General features: G+C 41.4%; 2 protein-coding genes across 8 annotated transcripts in view; one reads left to right on the top strand and one right to left on the bottom strand.

The window, feature by feature from the left end:
• Positions 1-4,006, top strand: part of LOC144004546 (CDP-diacylglycerol--glycerol-3-phosphate 3-phosphatidyltransferase, mitochondrial-like) — a 12,524-nt gene extending 8,518 nt beyond the window's left edge. Inside the window, exons 7-11 of one of the 4 annotated variants that reach the window (XM_077501785.1) lie at positions 737-930; positions 1,197-1,500; positions 2,132-2,280; positions 2,373-2,493; positions 3,580-4,006. In XM_077501785.1, the coding sequence (XP_077357911.1) occupies positions 737-930; positions 1,197-1,500; positions 2,132-2,280; positions 2,373-2,492 (767 nt within the window). In that variant the 3' untranslated portion in view covers position 2,493; positions 3,580-4,006. The other 3 variants (XM_077501788.1, XM_077501786.1, XM_077501787.1) reach the window with 3 other exon arrangements.
• On the bottom strand, positions 138-16,760 carry LOC144004547 (cytohesin-1-like). Of its 4 annotated transcripts, none has more exons than XM_077501789.1 (15): positions 16,446-16,760; positions 9,533-9,615; positions 8,694-8,758; positions 8,038-8,104; positions 7,303-7,421; positions 6,874-7,067; positions 6,649-6,797; positions 5,659-5,771; positions 5,178-5,256; positions 5,035-5,106; positions 4,800-4,954; positions 3,153-4,461; positions 1,194-1,517; positions 695-957; positions 138-283 (listed from the first exon to the last, which is right to left on the bottom strand). In XM_077501789.1, the coding sequence occupies exons 1-12, from the start codon at positions 16,540-16,542 to the stop codon at positions 4,383-4,385; spliced, it is 1,272 nt and encodes a 423-aa protein (XP_077357915.1). In that variant the 5' UTR covers positions 16,543-16,760; the 3' UTR covers positions 138-283; positions 695-957; positions 1,194-1,517; positions 3,153-4,382. The 4 variants fall into 4 exon arrangements, with proteins under 4 accessions (XP_077357915.1, XP_077357917.1, XP_077357916.1 ...); XM_077501791.1 differs by lacking the exon at positions 16,446-16,760 and adding an exon at positions 13,031-13,193 and having other exon boundaries at positions 8,694-8,756; XM_077501790.1 differs by lacking the exons at positions 138-283; positions 695-957; positions 1,194-1,517; positions 16,446-16,760 and adding an exon at positions 13,031-13,204.

The following is a 16,760-nucleotide window of genomic DNA, read 5'->3' as shown; positions in this document are numbered from 1 at the left end:
TATTTGAGAATAAGGCTGTAACAAAATATGGCAAAAGTAAAAAGCGAAATCGGTCCTGAATTTTACGTTTACTTCTACCATTGGGCGTCATGTATACACACACGCGCACTTACTTACATTGCGTGGAGTAACATAACTGGAGTACAGAATTCCAAGATGCCAGTTCTGAGGGGTGAATGACATCATGTCTGCCGGACTGCGGAAACCAAACGCTGGGAATAGCGTTGTGCTGTGACAGTGATGCTGTAAGGCGATATGCCCTAGAAGAACACGCGCATTCATACTGACACACACACACCCATGTGGTTAATTGATAAAAATGCCGTTAACATTTCCTCATAGTAGAAACACTTTCGAGGGTAAAATTAGCTGCCACAATTGTAGTCAATGAGTAAACAAGCTGTCTATTATAAAGGCCAAAACTAACCTGCTAATGACTCTGTAATTAGTTGTTTTAAACAAATGGTGACTATTCAGAGCATCCGGAAAGTAGTTAAAAGCCTTTCACTTTTTGAACGTTTTGTTATTCCAAAATGGTGTGAATTCTTTTTACCCTTAACAGAATTCTACAATTTTTTGTTAAAAAAGCCTTTTTGCAAATGTTTTTAAAAATTCAGAATAAGATCGTAACATAAAACATAGAGAAAAAAAAAGTGCGTAATTCTGGTATGGTGCATAAACTAACAATACCCACACTAAACTGTCTTGACCTCCTTTGGATCTCCACGACAACCAGGCGACAGGCAGGACTTCTCTGCCGCGGCGAGCAAGCGCATCATGGAGGTGGTGGACATGGCCTGCGTGCGCCAGCAGCTGCTTCTCAGCCAGCACCGAGAGGAGGAGGAGGGACAGGAGGACGAGGACACTTGGGTGTTCCCCCTTGTCCAGATGAAGCCCCTCGGCATCCAGGTGGACGAGCAGGTCACGCAGGTGGGCGAGAGCGGCGTGTTTGTCATCCTGCGTGTGACTCACGGAGTAAAAACATGACTAACGCCGGAATATTTGAGCCTGTTGTTAGTCACATTTTCTGGGCATTAACTCAAAAAACAATTGCCAGTGCAATGGAATGTAAACGAGTGCATCAACACTGCAAGCTTCATTTGTAAAATGTATTAGAACTCACACATTGGTCCTGTACTGCAGTTAAAAACATGCTTATAAAAAATAACTAAATGCTAAAAATCATCACTCACAAGTTTTTCCTCCAGCGTTTGCTGCGAGACGCGGGCCCGGACTCCACCGTCTACCTGACGTCGGGCTACTTCAACCTGACGCGGGCGTACATGAGTCTGGTACTGGGGGCGGGGGCCGGCTACCGCATCCTCACCGCTTCGCCGGAGGTCAACGGCTTCTTCGGGGCCAAGGGCGTCGCCGGCGCCATCCCCGACGCGTACACGCACATCGCCAGGCAGTTCTACGAGCGCGTGCGTCAGCTGGGCCAGCAGGGCCGCGTCCAACTGCACGAGTACCACAGGCCCAAGTGGACGTTCCACGCCAAAGGTGACTCCATTTTGGATCTGTTGATGTGTGAAATTGCAGGTTTGAAATACAAATGATTAGGGTTTTCTCCTGTGTACAAAATTAAGAGGTAGCCACCTCCAGCCTGAGTCACTGATATCGCTCAACACAGCGCTCCAGCTGTGTTGATTGAGCTCGAGAGGAACGCATTTTAACTCCAAGAAGTCATTTTCACTGAAGCAAGCCACTCGCTCCTGGATGTTTTATTGGATTTTGACTAATTTTGCAAGGCCCACAGAATATTGTCTTCTATTGCTATAAAAACCTACCAAAAGAAAGAGTAAAGTCTCTTCTTTTATCAGGAAAAAAAAAGGAAATTTCTACCTGTTCCCGTTTTGCAGCAATTAGAATTAGAATATAGCTAAGTTTCATCATTATTCACAAATTTGTTGAAAACGGTTGGGGAAAGAGCGTTTTTGAGATCGTTATGGACGGTCCATAATGGTATGTTTCCGCGAGTACTAATACCTTAAAATAAGGCTGGTATTGGTAGTCAGCCTCTGCCTCGATTTGATCCAGGAAAACCCCCAGATTATTGTATTACTAAATTGTGACTGTCAAAAAATATATTTTCACGATGTCTGTCCCCCGATTTTGTGTTGTCATCCTCCAGGTCTGTGGTACTACCTCCATGGGCAGGACCGGCCTTGCCTCACACTAATCGGCTCCCCCAATTTCGGCTACCGCTCAGTTCACCGTGACCTGGAGGCCCAGATCGCTATTGTCACGGAGAACGAGCAGTTGCAGGACCAACTGCGGGAGGTCTGCTTTTTGTTTTTTTTCCTTCATCCTAGTTAGATGTAATGCCGACGGCGGTTTGTTTAGGCCTGCAATTGTCTTCTGCCATGAAACAGGAGCAGGAGATGTTATACCAGCGCTCCTCGGAGGTGTCCCGGTTGACATTCGAGCAGCCGGACCGCCATGTTAAACTCTGGGTCAAACTGGTCACGCCGTTCATCAAGAACTTCTTCTGAGGTAATGCAACCAACTTGCAGCTCTGTTTACCTTTTTGCTTGGCAGGGCGATTACATGTACTGTATGTGCGTATACAGTTTCAGGATATACAGCACTGCCCTCTACATAAAAGATTAATGCACTGGAAAGTCATGTCAAGTTTGTCTTGCCAGAATGTTTTTGACATTTTTATATTTTTTTTGTGACATCATCCATACATGGATGTGATTAATAGTCTTGGACTGGCGCAGTCACCAGAACCCAGCTCTGAAGCAACCACGGGCAATTTTCTAAAGCAACTTCTAGAGCCGTTGTGGTCCATCCCGAACCCCCGTCCTCGTCTTCCCAGCAGCATCCCCCAAAAAGCGCCACGACTGACTCACCCCTCCTCGCTCTTGACTCATTCACATTTATTTATGAGCACCATCTTTGGAGGTTCACCTCCGTTGTGTGGATAACTCTTTGTTTGGTGTGCATGACAACTAAGAAATAAGAATGTGACCACTCACTGGCAATGGGCAAAAGCTGTGAAAACCAAAAATCCATTAAAATACAGCTTTGATATTTTTTATTTTTTCCACTAAATATATCATGATTAAACCTCTAAAAAAAATGTGCATCTTTTTTTCTAAATTTACAATTTTTAAAAATTCAGTTGAACAAAAAAATAAAAAATCTACCTTTGTTTGACCTCAAAACAGGAGCCATTTTTAGAAGCTTTATTTTTGCATCCGCTATCTCGCTGTTCCTGGCAGGAAAAAACAAAAAGCAGCACTCAAACAATAGCTTTGTACGTAACAATTACAGAAAACAACTACTGTACTGTAAAGATTATTACCATCTGCTGAGAAGAGGGACGGTGTTATTGTTAGAACATTAATTTTTGGACCCGCTCCAGGCTTTGTCTAAGATTCTACAAGGGTGGAACAGTTCAACTGACTACACGCTGGAGCAGTGTGCCTTCTAGTGGTGAAAACAGGAATGGTCTTAGACGTTAGCCCAATCAGATCTTTTCAAGGTTTTAACTTCAATATTTATTGAGGAAAACCTACCAGCCGGGTCTCATTTTATCCTTGACGTTGTGTCTGTGTTGTTGTTGTTGCACAGGTGGTGAATATCAAGGTGATGTCGTTTCTGCTGACACTGCACATATGTGAAAGACGCACTGGAGTATCTCTGGCATGCCGGGTTATCTCAAAACTACAATTGTGTGATCCAGAAATTGAAACACAGACTGATTTACTTACATGTTACATTTCAAAAAGCATCTTCTGCTCTGGAGAAGTGAAAGGGACTTCAAGAGAGAGAATGTTGCAAACAGTGAAGGACAATGTGTGCCATATCGTGCAATTACAGATCTACTTACCGTACTTGCAGTGAAAAGTGAGCCAATATATTTGTATTATAAAAATGAAAGTGTGAGTGTTTTGTGTAAGAGAAACAATGCAGGTTTCGGAAGAACCTTGATTGGTTGTAAACTTTTAATGAGACAAAACAATAAATAAGGACAAATAAATACCAAGCGACGCCTTCAATCACCTTCATTTCCACGAAAATGTGCTTTGAAAGCATGGGAAGGGGAGAATATGGAAATGAAATGTGAAGAGATCCAGTTTGTCTTTTTGTGCCTCATTTAAATGAATATCTGCATGGTCTTTCATGAGATGTCAATTGTTCAGTCGGAGAAGTAAACTCTAAACAGATAGAGGGTGCTTCTCAAAACATAATTATACTGTATGTATTTATATATATATATATATATATATATATATAAAAAAAAAAGAAATGAGTTGAATTTGCAGTTGGGGAAATGAAGGTGCAACAGTGGTTCATTGGCGTGAGCAGTTGAGTTCCATTTTTTTTTTTTCCCAGCAGCACGCATCGGTCAAACCTGTGCTTGTTTTCGCACGCTACACGCCCTTCAAGGAGGAAACTTTCTTTTTGCGAGCAGCCAACATCTCGTAGAAGGGGTCCTTGCTAATGGCGGCTCTGCAAGAGACACATGGAGGACATTTGATATCAGAGGACAAAATCTAAGCGATTATGTATAAAAGGGTAACCCAATTTAACATGTAATCTTTTTAGGTTCTATATCAAATAAATCACATTCTACTGTCAGGTGTGTGCCATCCATTTTGGCAACAGCTGCCCTATGTAAATGGCTACCAGAATTTAATATGGGATCTTCCTAGGCTTCATTCGCATGGATCACATGTGTAAATGTTAACTCCAGTTACCTCCCATACACAATATAAATGGCTATTATTTAAAATGGGGTCCATGGCCCCCAGTCCCAATTTGAAAAAAACACAACCGATAAGACTGACTTGATGCTGTTGATCCACTCGTCTTTCTCCTCTGCGGTGGGGGCGGAGATTCTGTAAAAAGTGTGGTTGCCCTCCACGACGCGGCCGTCCGCCTCTGTCTTGCAGGCTTTAATCACCTGATCTCTGTGGTCCGGGATGAAGAGCTCGAAGCAGTTCTTGGGAACGAGACGAGGATAAAGAGCGTCAGTGAGCCGTTTGGAAACCGCATCCGGCGTGAAAAGTTCAAAGAGTTTACCGGCTTCTTTGAGTCATCGACTTCGCGGATGCTCAGATTTTCCAGGGGAATGATCCCTCTGGGTTCTTTGTCCTTTGCAGAGAAAATACATTTCACAATTGCGGTATTTAAAGGCTCACAATATTCTTGGGGATTCTACTTACTGTTGTGAACTCAAAATAATAAAGGCAGTTATCTGTGAGGATGAACCAGCGCCTTTTCCAGGTCTTTACCCGTCCACCTGTAGACGTACAACAGGTTAGCGGCCAGGATCCTTGATGGCAACTTTTTCTGTTAAAGCAGGTTAAAAAAATTTGTGGCAGTAAAAAAAAAAAAAAAAAAAATTGGGTAAGGGGATCAGAAGCCAGCGTTTATGAGATTAAAAGCACAGCGTAGGAGAAGAGGCGTGACATGGCTTGCGTTCTAGCGCGTGAGCTCAAAGGTAATGTGCACAGAGCGGTGAGAGGCGGCGAAGCGGTCGGTGCATTGAAGCGGAGTTGGACGGAATACTTACCTCCTGGTTTCATAAAACAGAAAACAAAAAGAAGAAAACAGTCATTTTGTTAACGTTAACATCGATTACATCAACGAATGAGAGCTCTCCCTTAGGAGAAGCCACTAGGAGGCGGTCTTGGCAAACACGTACCTAGTTTGAGCAGCCAGCCTTCTCGGTCTGGATTGAAAAAAGTGTGCGTGAGGTCGTTGCCGTCATCCTCTGGGATTTTAAAGGGCTCGTTCTTGATGCTTTCGAACAGGTTCTACACACAGAGTCAGACGATGGATTCTGCATGGGCTCGTCAATGTTTGACAGTTATTCGTGATAGAAAAAGACTAGTTGAAATACACATTCAAAAAAAGTCAAGTCTATGTCGATGAAAAAATGTCATCATTGGTACTTTTTACAATTGTCAACTATTTGTGCTTCCGCTCATTTACTTTTCAGTTGCAGTGACCACGCAGTAAGCAAACCTGCAGTTTTGTTAACTCTGCGTGAGTGTAATTTATGAATGGATGAACGAATCTGGGGGATGAAGGCTTGAGCAGAATGTTCGTTGCTCACAAACGCTCATTTTCAGATTCTACAGGTTATTGAAAGACCATCGATTGTCCTCATTTCGTCAAAGTCATCGCTACAGGTTATTAGCGGTCGTTTCACTGTTACAGGAGAGCGTTGGTTTGAATTCGTCAACGGCTGACGTGAGAATTCAAGCCTAGCGTCAGATGGTTGCCATTTTTAGATGGCCGTTTGTAACATTTGTATTTTTGTCTTATTAGAGGTTAGACTTGCATATTTTGCAAGTGACTGTGCTAGTTTGCCACGTTGCCCGACCACCTCTTGATTTGAGGGTGGCACCCGTGTTGTTCATGCCAAAACACGTGATTGGCGATTAACATCAAGCTATAATCATCATTAAGCAGTGGTGAAGTCCATCTGTCATCAACTCGGTACAAGCTGTACTGTGTAGAACAATGCAATGTGATTGCTACTTTTGTCAGTTTACCGGAACATTTAATGTGCAACCAAATAATTCATGTGAGTACTTCCCTGTCATGGTTTTTTTTCACGACAACAGCCATCTTGCAATATAGAAATAAGCAAATTATGGAAGTTTAGGTAAAGGAAAATTCTCTCACTCGGAGAAGCTCATCTGGCAGATCTCCACCATCGTTAATGCCTCGATTCATGGCAGTAAATCTCTGAACGGAGGGCTTGTCCTTCACGTTGGGGTTGTGCAAACTAGTGTTTAGCATGATGACGGCGAAGGACAACACATAACACGTGTCTGTGGAAATAAAAAGCAGTCATTATTGCAGGAGTCCGGCCATCAGAATCCTGCGGCTGAAGATTGCCCACTCAACCTGTGCTTTGAAACACGCCGGGATTGCAGTGGCAGTACCGCTGGGCGAAGGCCTCCATCATGCGGTCGATCTTCTGGGCCTCGCCGGGAAGACGGAAGCTCCACAGGAACTGCCGCAGGGCCTGGACCAGGTTCAGGTCCGAGAACTCGTGCAGCTGTAGGAAGGCGTGCAGCACCTCGATATTGAAGTCGTCTCTGCAAAACACACACACACACACACACACACACACAAACATTTGACCAACTTTGTTATATTATAAATTAACACAGTTCGTCTTTGAATATTAACTTTAATCAGATTACTCAAAATAGCAGCCATTATTGAGGAATGCGTTACCGCGGCATCACTGGGTATAAAAGGGTATAATTTGTGCTTAAGATGACATTTTCGGGAGAATTCTCTGGAGGGAGTGCCTGCAAAAACACTGACCTCTCTCCGAGGTAATCGCCGATGGCCGTCTTGTTCAGGCCCTCGCCCTTGTAGAGGAAGCGTGCAATGTCGTCACTGGTGTTTTTCAGCAACGAGCAGTCAATCAGGAATTGGATTCCCTTGAGACACATGTCGCAAATGCATACATTCATGATTAACTCATTCACTCCCAGCCATTTTCACTGAAGCAACCCGGTTGTTATACTGGATTATGACTGATTTTGCAAGGACCACAGAATATTGTGTTGCATTACTATAAAAACCTGGAGCCTACCAAAAGAAAGATTAGAGTCTCTTCTTTCATCAGGAAAAAATGTACATTTGTATCCATTTCCGTTTTGTATCAATTAGCATTAGAATACAGCTAAGTTTCACCGATATTCACATTCCTGGGGAAAACATTGTCAAAAGGAGCTTGTTTCACCATGGCCTTGGCTGATCTCTTATACTCTGCTGCCACCTGCTGTCATTTTTTTGTAATAACTACCATTGCTTTAAGCCAAGAAAAAAAAAAACAACAACGTAAAAATAAAGTTTTGGGAGTTATGGAGAACGTATTAACAACATGTTTACGCGTTTTTTGGTTTGAATGAATAAGCATAGCAGTTTTTCAAGCAGTAAAAAAAAACATTGTAAAAATTAAGCGTTATAAGCTTTAACTTTCAAAAAAAAAAAAAGTTTTTTTTTTTTTTTTTTTTTTTTTGGGGGGGGGGGGGGGGGGGGTATTTCTCTCACCTTCTTGGGGTCCATATTGAACTTCTTCCGACCCATGGCCATCTGTTTATTCCTCTGCATGCTTTTCCTATTGAACCAGAAAATACCATCAGCTACATAAACCTCATAAGGTAATACTGTACACAGCGTCCCCGGTTCGGTTCTGTTCCTACAGAGAACTCAAATTAGTAATTCAGAACACCATAATACCTCATTAATGTCAATACTGTAAATACTTTTCAAATAACCAGCCAGGGTTTTGGCACCATCTTGAGGTATCTTAGATCATTACAGCAAGAGCACAAGTATATGTAAATAGGCGAGTTTGTCAGTGAATAGCTGGGGATGAGTTCTACAGGAAAAAATAGGAATAGGTGAATTTGAATATGGAACCGGAAACATTTCGCTGTAAACAACCTCATAAAAAAATAGTAAGTACAGTAGTAACTGAGCATGCATTTGAAAAGTCCGATGTAAACTGAGGAGTCCATTTGATTTTAGTATAGATCTGGATATGTTGAGGTAAAGTCTATTCCAGCCTCTTCCGTGAATCAGGAATTAGCCTGCTGACAAATAAAGCAGACATAACGGTGCCCTCAATTTTTTGGGATCATCTTTCATAGTCTCGCTGGAAGTCTGCACTCGCACACAAAAATGTTTCTCGAAAGACTTCGTACCTTTCTTCAGTCAGTCCCAGGTTATCAATCTCGCTGGTGACCTCTGCTATCTCATTCTTCAGCCTCTAAGAGCATAAAACAAGAAAATTAAAAATATAGATGAGTGAAAGCCTACAACTCTATCCCCACAAATCGCTGTGAGAGCCGGAGCACCTGTTCTTGGGTCAGCCAGGCGACCTTGCTTCCCCTCTCACACCCTGACCCACATTCACTAGCCTGCTCGGCCAAATACCCCCCATCCCCCCCAACACACACACACTTGGCCCAGACTGGTGCAAGTAGGGATGAATGCAATGACGATGAACAGCAAGAAAAGAAAAGAAAAAAAAAAAAAAGTATAAAAAGATCGAAGGTGGAGTATGATAACAAAAATGGGACAAGGAATGGGTCTCTGATTAGAAACTGCCCAGACACAATCCTCATCACGAGTAAATAAGTCAAGTCTGGACTCCTCCACATGCGTCTCCCCCCTCCCTCCTCTTTATAAAGCAACGCCGACCCGTGTCTCCATAACTGGAATATTTGACGGCCCATTGCACACTTGTCCTGAGGGCACGTGGAAGGGACACTTAAATCAGACAAGTGAGGTTTGAAAAACACCAAGAAACATGTCAATTGCAGGTGAATTTACTTTTATGTTTCCCTTTTCTGTCATGCCTCATAATGAACATTTTACATTATTTCCTGTGGGGGAAAAAGTAACAGGTTCAAACGATACTATTCCTGTAATTATCCGGTCTGTGTGTAACATCAAGTTTAGCAGAAAATTGAGACTTGACGGTAGTTTTGCCACGAGGTTGACACGAGTTGTGCGTTTGTGCATCTGTGTTTGTGTTTACTTGGATGTCCTGCAGCAGCTCCTGTTTTCTGCGGCGGATGCACTCCAGCTCCTGTCTCTCCTCTGGACTGAGGTCATCGGGCACTGAGGGCCAACAAGAATGTGTAAATACAACAAACTGACAAGGAGATTGGTCTGTGTCGCTATGGCAACAACAGTTTTGTATGCATTATGACCCCCACCCACACCCGCCCCTGAAGTTCCAAATTTTCGACATATTCCAAATTTATTCAATAGAAAACAAACACTGCAGTTGTTATCTAACCATCTGGTAAGACAAACCCCCGAAGACACAACATGACTGAGCTCAAATTAGCTCCATCTTGATTGTGTATGTGTCACTTTGATCCTGCCTTGGCGTTCAATCCGGTCACTAGAATGATTATGACAACAGTTTTGCCTTGTGATCCAGAGGTCCACAGTTGGCTAAATAAATGCAGCATTACATCCCTTCTAAAAAGGGCAAAGCTCCCAGACAGATGCATTTATCCAGACTACAGTCGCTCTTATTATAACCCAGCACAAGAATAACAAACACACCACTGTGAGCAGAAAACAGTGCAAACACTTGATTGACATCAGCACGTTTAAAATAACATCCTAAGTTATAACACACATACAGACAGCAGCAACAAGAGGCTGTGGAGGCCACTAAGTTTGTGTCTGTATTTTTGCAAGCAACGAGACTCCTCGTCATAGCGGCCAGCTGCACGGAATGTGTGACATATGCGCACTTCACACACAATGCACAAAATGAATTTGACAAATGTTAGCACTTAAGTTGCCACCTATCACATGTGTCCCGCTGCTTCTTACCAGTGATATTTACATAAAAACTCAATAATCCAATCTGATCCACTCGTCTAAACTTTAAAGCTGATAAGTCCACATATTTGGCCTTCAGTCCTTTGTTAGTTATTAAGATGGTGTCCAGTTAGAACTCCAGTCCAGCCTCATGACGCTCAATTCAGCATGGGAGAAGAGACCGATCTGCAAGCGCTAGAGAATGGTGAGACCCTTTAACATCACCCTCCCCCAATACCTCCCCTCCCTCTTCTATCTCCTCCCTCACAGTGTGACCTTAGAGTTGGGCATCATGAGCGCAAAGTGAAATTTGATTTATTTAACATCCGTATAGCTGCTTATGTAGCAACAGATGCATAATGGGTTTCACTGTTCAGAGGTAGTTTGCCGCTGAAACCGGTTGCAAACGAAAGAGGAAGTGCAGTCTATGATGCAAATGAGTGACGTTTCAAGTACAGAAAGACCTTGAGACAAGTAAAAAAGTAAATATTGCTAGACCTGCAACATGAAATGGTGTAAAATGAATGGGGAGGAATGGTGAGGTTCCCCGGATTAGTGAGTTAGTGGGTTAACATATATTTGTTTGTAAATTTTCATTGTAGTTTGTTTTTATTTCATTTTCAGCTTCTTCTTTTTTTTACTTAGTTAGTTTTAATTAGTCATTAGAGCCTGTTTGTTAGTTTTTGTATTTATTTATTTTACCAAAATTACCATTAAATATTATGTAATAAAAACGCAACCTTTACACACATTATTTAAATATTTTTAAAACAACCATCCACGTCAAACACAGGTACTGTTAAAACAGTCCACAAACTTAGCAGGAAAATTTACCTGGAAATTTATTTTTAGCGCGGGTAAAGCTAACCTTCACGAAATGTGCCTAAACAAAGCAGAATTATTGTTCCGAAATGTTAAGACAAATTGAAACAGTTTATTCCTCAACTCATCAAAGTTTCCAGGTGATGCAAAGTTTTAGCTTTGTACAATAGGCAGGTACATTTTCGCCACTCACAGTCCATCCATCCATTTAATTCCTTGATCGCTTACTCCTCACAAGGGTCGAGGGGGTTGCTGGAGCCTATCCCAGCTGGCTTCGGGCAGTAGGCGGGGTACACCCTGAACTGGTTGCCGGCCAATCGCCAAATTCAAATTCAAGTTTCAAGTGTTTGTCTATCAAAGGATATTGCATGCAAACAACAAACCGCAATTAGACATCGAACTTAAACCATGTTACGGAAAATACAACGGGAACAAATATTTTGATTGCATGGCAGCATGGACCTTTGAAATTTAGCTGAGCCTCAGGCCCCACTGCCTTTCCATTCCGGCTTTTTTTTTTCCGAGAAATTTCTTTTGAGTGGAATGAGGATTCTGGATAGACAAAATGTTGTTGTGGTCATTACATGCCTCTCAGTTCGGTCCAGTCTCGTCCAACCTTACCCCATTGGGACCGTCAGAGGCAGCTGACCAGGGACCCGAGGCCAAGCGGGTTTATTTGGGAAGAAAAGAAAATGATGCGTTTGGTTGTCTCGCTTCACTCATAAAGCGAGGATTGTCTCTCTCCACGGCAGCTGGCCCCAAGGCTAACCAGCTCGACGCGGCGTGATATAATCCAGCGGTTACGGTGAACTCCCCACGGAGACTGGGAGCCATTCATCACCACAAAGTCCAACGTGTTCAACTCAGCACAGCAGACATGTGGCCAGAGAGAAAGAATGAGGAATGAGCTGGAGCTGTTTTTGGATGCAGGACATATGCCACAAACTATACTGCAGGAAGACGCAACATCGCAGACACCTGCAACAAATATTCTTTCCTGTATACTGAACAATATGAACATTATTGCGAATGGTACTTTTTTCTTTTTTTTTTTTTACATTTCCTGTTTGAAACCAAATGAGCTGCACCAATTCTGCTAGCATGTGTGTTGTTTTTAGGCTTATTTCTTTTTATTTTGCACCAATCATTTAAAAAAAAAAAAAAAATCTTTAATGGGTTAACACATAAATTGATGGGAGTGACAATCCAAATATGAAGACACATCAACAAAAACAATATTACTCTTTAATTGCATAATGTACATTATGTTTACTATTGCTGCTGAATCATTTACTAACATTTCGAAAACAACAGAAATTCACTCATTCGTAACTTCAGGCTCATTTAGATTTTGCACTATAGGTAATATATTTAATTTAAGACATAAATCACACATGCATTGCTTAGGTGCGGTCAGAAAGCATAATATAAATAAAATATTAGCTACTGTCTCGAGTAAATAACTGGACCAATATCGATAAACTCAACAGAATATCAACATTCACTAAACGTCACACAAGGTCCTGATGTCTAAAACATCCATTAACGACGTAAAAAAAAAAAAAAAACAGACAAAAAAAAAAAACAAGTCTTAAAAGGGAATGCTCTGGTTTAATGGACTAATAAATGAGCACGGAACATCATCAAGTGTGGCTTCGGTCCAAGTTGACTAATAATGGCTCGCTTGTGTGGCCATAAAGAGCTATTATTGACACAGTAAGAGACGAGATACTTACTTGTTAACTTAAATAAAACGCGAATGATGCGCTTACTGGTGTATTCAATTACATCACGTTAGCTGCTAATTAGCCCAACTCGCTGAGCTAACTTTGTTAGCTTCATTTAAATTAAAAGGACCCCCAAGGCAACTTACCGACGCCGTCTTCCGACTTTAAAACCATGTTCGCGTCGCTGTTCAATGGCCCGGAGATGAAACGAGGCCCAAATGAAGCAAGAATATACAACTTTGAGTAACTTTAAAGGTTAAAATTGGAATTTATGGTTGCGTTCGGATGGGGTGAAAAAAATGACAACTGTGTTCATCAGGGAAAGCAGCCGGTGTTGGGACTCGGGGGAGTGGGCGTGACTTCAGCGGAAGCAGCCAATCAGAAAGCAGCTGGTATCGAATCGCGATATCTGACTGGAGGAGAGAATTCTTACATAAAACGTTGAACAAATAAAAACAAACTATCCATCTATCTATCTATCTATCTATCTATCTATCTATCTATCTATCTATCATGGGATTTGTTTAATCGCATTTTCATTCATTGAATGACTCATTTGTTCATTTAAAGTGGATGTCAACCCCAAAATGTTCAATAATAATAATAAATTGAATGTGCCCCCACTAGCCTAAACACGACATTCATGATTAATATTGCTAAATTATCATTCCAGCCATCTCAGGCGGCGGCCATTTTGCCAGGGCTCAGGTAACGACCAATCACAGCGCACCCGTTTTTTTTTAAGCTGAGCAGTGATTGGTCGTTATCTGAACTCTGAACAACCGTGATGTCTGTCATTTTCAGTCAAGAGCAAGTGGCAAAATGGCCGCCACCTTAAATAGATAAAAAGATTTTACTTTCGTACTTTTAGTTAAGTATTGACCCAATTAAACACATTACCAATATTTGAATTAAATACTTTTAGTGGACATGGAGATTTTACTTTGTAATTTTGTATACATATGGTTGGGTCAGTAAGTGCTGTGCACCCCTCAAATGTGAAATTAAATGTAATTGTAGAATTTGCTGAACTGTAGCTAATCAAGATCACTCAAGTAAAAGAAGTCCCCCTCTGTAACAATGAATAATGTGTAAAACCAAATCATTTCAAAGTCATTTTCTGTGGCGGATGCAGCTGCCGTATTGGACGTGATTGGATGGTGCTGGGAAGCAAAGAAGCCAAAGATCATCGCAGCTGTGCTCTTTAATCAGCCATTTTAGACACGCTAACAACAGGATATGCTGAGGATGGGTAAAAGGAAGAGCTCAGGAACTATTTTAACGGCCCTTTTCCTGAATCAGATAATCAACATGGTGACCAAAAAAAAAGTTGAGATTAGATACAAATCTAACCCCTGAGTGGAGCAAACTTTTTGTTGATTATACAGTGCAGTAAATAAAACAAGACCAAAAGACAAATCTGCACACAATCCAGGTCCACTCGAACTCTTCTTGTCCTCGCGTGTCCCAAATGGACTTTGAACGAGGCGAAAATGACACGCAGGCGATCAGGGCAAGAGCGGTGGGCCGCCGTGGAGATGATATCACTCGGGCACCCACTTGAGAGGAGGATCCAATCTGGGCCCGAGAGGACGACGAGCGTGCGTCACGCTCTCCAATCGAGCCCACCATCTCGCGCACGCAGCTTTTTTGCCTGACTCATGCGTGCGTGTACACCAAAATGCCAGATAAATAAATGAAATAAAACACAGCATGGCACGCACACGCACTCTCCGAAATCTCCACGGCAACGGCTGCAACATGTTGCACCGATATTTACATGAGGAATTGGGATGAAGTCTTATATTAACACTGATAGCGTTATCAAATGTTTACATGACATTTCTAATCCTTCATTTTCATATTTTTCAGTAATGTAGAACTTTCAAATGGACATTACATTATGTGTCATTGTGACTGTGACATTTTAACTACACCATCATGTGATTGTTATGCCACACTAAGCTTTGAGAATATTTTTTTAAACTAATGAGAATGGCCATTTTGACTAGTTAACATGATTACTTTGATTCACCGGTGTGTGATTGTTATGCCAGACAGATTTGAGAATGATTGTTTTGATTCACCAGTTGTCTGATTGTTATGTCACACAATTTTTTGACTACATTAGCATATGGTCATGCTACACATGGGTTTGAGAGTGTTTGTGTTCATACGACGAGTATGATTGTTATGCCATACATACGGTTGGGAATGATGGCTTTGGCTATGGAATATTATTTTTGATTTACCAGTATGCTATGTCATACGTAGCTTTGAGAATGATTTTTATACTCTAGTGTGTGATTTCTAAGCCACATACAGCTCTAAGAATGATAGTTTTGATTCACCAGTGTGTCATTGTTATGCCACACATGGGTTTGAGGAGGTTTTTTTTTTAACTATTGAGAATTATTATGAGCATAGGCAAAAAAAATTACAAGTGTAATTGCCATGTCACACGCAGCTTTGAGAATGATGGTTATGATTCACTTGTGTTTGCTATGCCACATTTGAGAATGATAGTTTTGATTCAATAGCATAGGATTGTTATGCCACACTTTGCTTTGAGATTATTATTATTTTTAACTAATGAGAATAATCATTTTTACTAGTGGGTATTTTGATCCACCATGATGTGATTGTTATGCCAGACATAGATTTGAGAATGATTGTTTTGATTCACCAGTTGTCGGATTGTTATGTCACACAATGTTTTGACTACACTAGCATACGGTCATGCTGCACATAGGTTTGAGAATCTTTGTGTTCATACGACATGTATGATTGTTATGTCATACTAGCGTTAATGATGGCTTTGGCTATGGAAAATTATTATTGATTTACCAGTGTACTATGTGATACGTAGCTTTGAGAATGTTTTAGATAATCTAGTGTGTGATTGCTATGCCACATATAGCTATGAGAATGATAGTTTTGATTCACCAGTGTGTGATTGTTATGCTACACATGGGTTTGAAGTTTTTTTGTTGTTTTTTTACCTGTTGAAAATTATCATTTTGAGCACAGGCCCAAAAAAAAAAAAAGATTTACAAGTGTGATTGCTTCCTCACGCAGCTTTGAGAATGATGGTTATGATATACTCGTGTTTGTTTGCTATGCCACATGAAGAATGATCGTTTCGATTTAATAACGTGGGATTGTTATGCCATGCTTTGCTTTAAGATTTTATTTTATTTTTTAACTGAGAATAATCATTTTTGACTAGTGGGCATTTTGATTCACCAGTGTGTGATTGTTATGCCAGAGATTTGAGAATGATTGTTTTGATTCACCAGCGAAAGACCGTTTTGACTATAAAAGGTGATTATTATGCCACCACCAGCATTTTACATGCCATAAACATCTTAGAATGATTGTTTTGACTACACCAAGACACATTTGAAAATGCTTTAACTCCTGAAAATTGTTTTGATCCACCAAGTTGTGATTGTTATGCCACACACAGGTTTAATGACTCACATAATATGCCACATGCATCTCAAATACTTATCTTAATGTCAGCCTATGTAGCTACCTATAAAGTAAATCATCACTGACCTTTAGTAGCAGGAGCAGCAGGAGATTCCAGAGCTCGCACCGTCGGACACAAAAACGCCTGAAAACTGGAAGCGCACAATTCGCTGACACTCCCCATAACGCGGTCGCCCCTTGGTTGATGACTCCAAAGTGTGCGAGGCTCACAGCACCATCACGATTTGTCCTCCATCCACCGACACCGGCACTTTGTGATGGACTCTTACAAAAGAAGCATGATTTTCTTCTTCTTCATCTTCATCTTCATCTCTCTCTCCTCCCTCACCACCGCTCACACATTTGACTTGACTCTCAACATCCACGCACAAACACGATCAC

The sequence above is a fragment of the Festucalex cinctus genome, chromosome 17 (genome assembly GCF_051991245.1).
Source record: "Festucalex cinctus isolate MCC-2025b chromosome 17, RoL_Fcin_1.0, whole genome shotgun sequence".
Classification (NCBI taxonomy): Eukaryota; Metazoa; Chordata; class Actinopteri; order Syngnathiformes; family Syngnathidae; genus Festucalex; species Festucalex cinctus.
The sequence above is the reverse complement of the archived record's forward strand: the minus strand, read 5'-3'. Positions and strand labels throughout refer to the sequence as shown.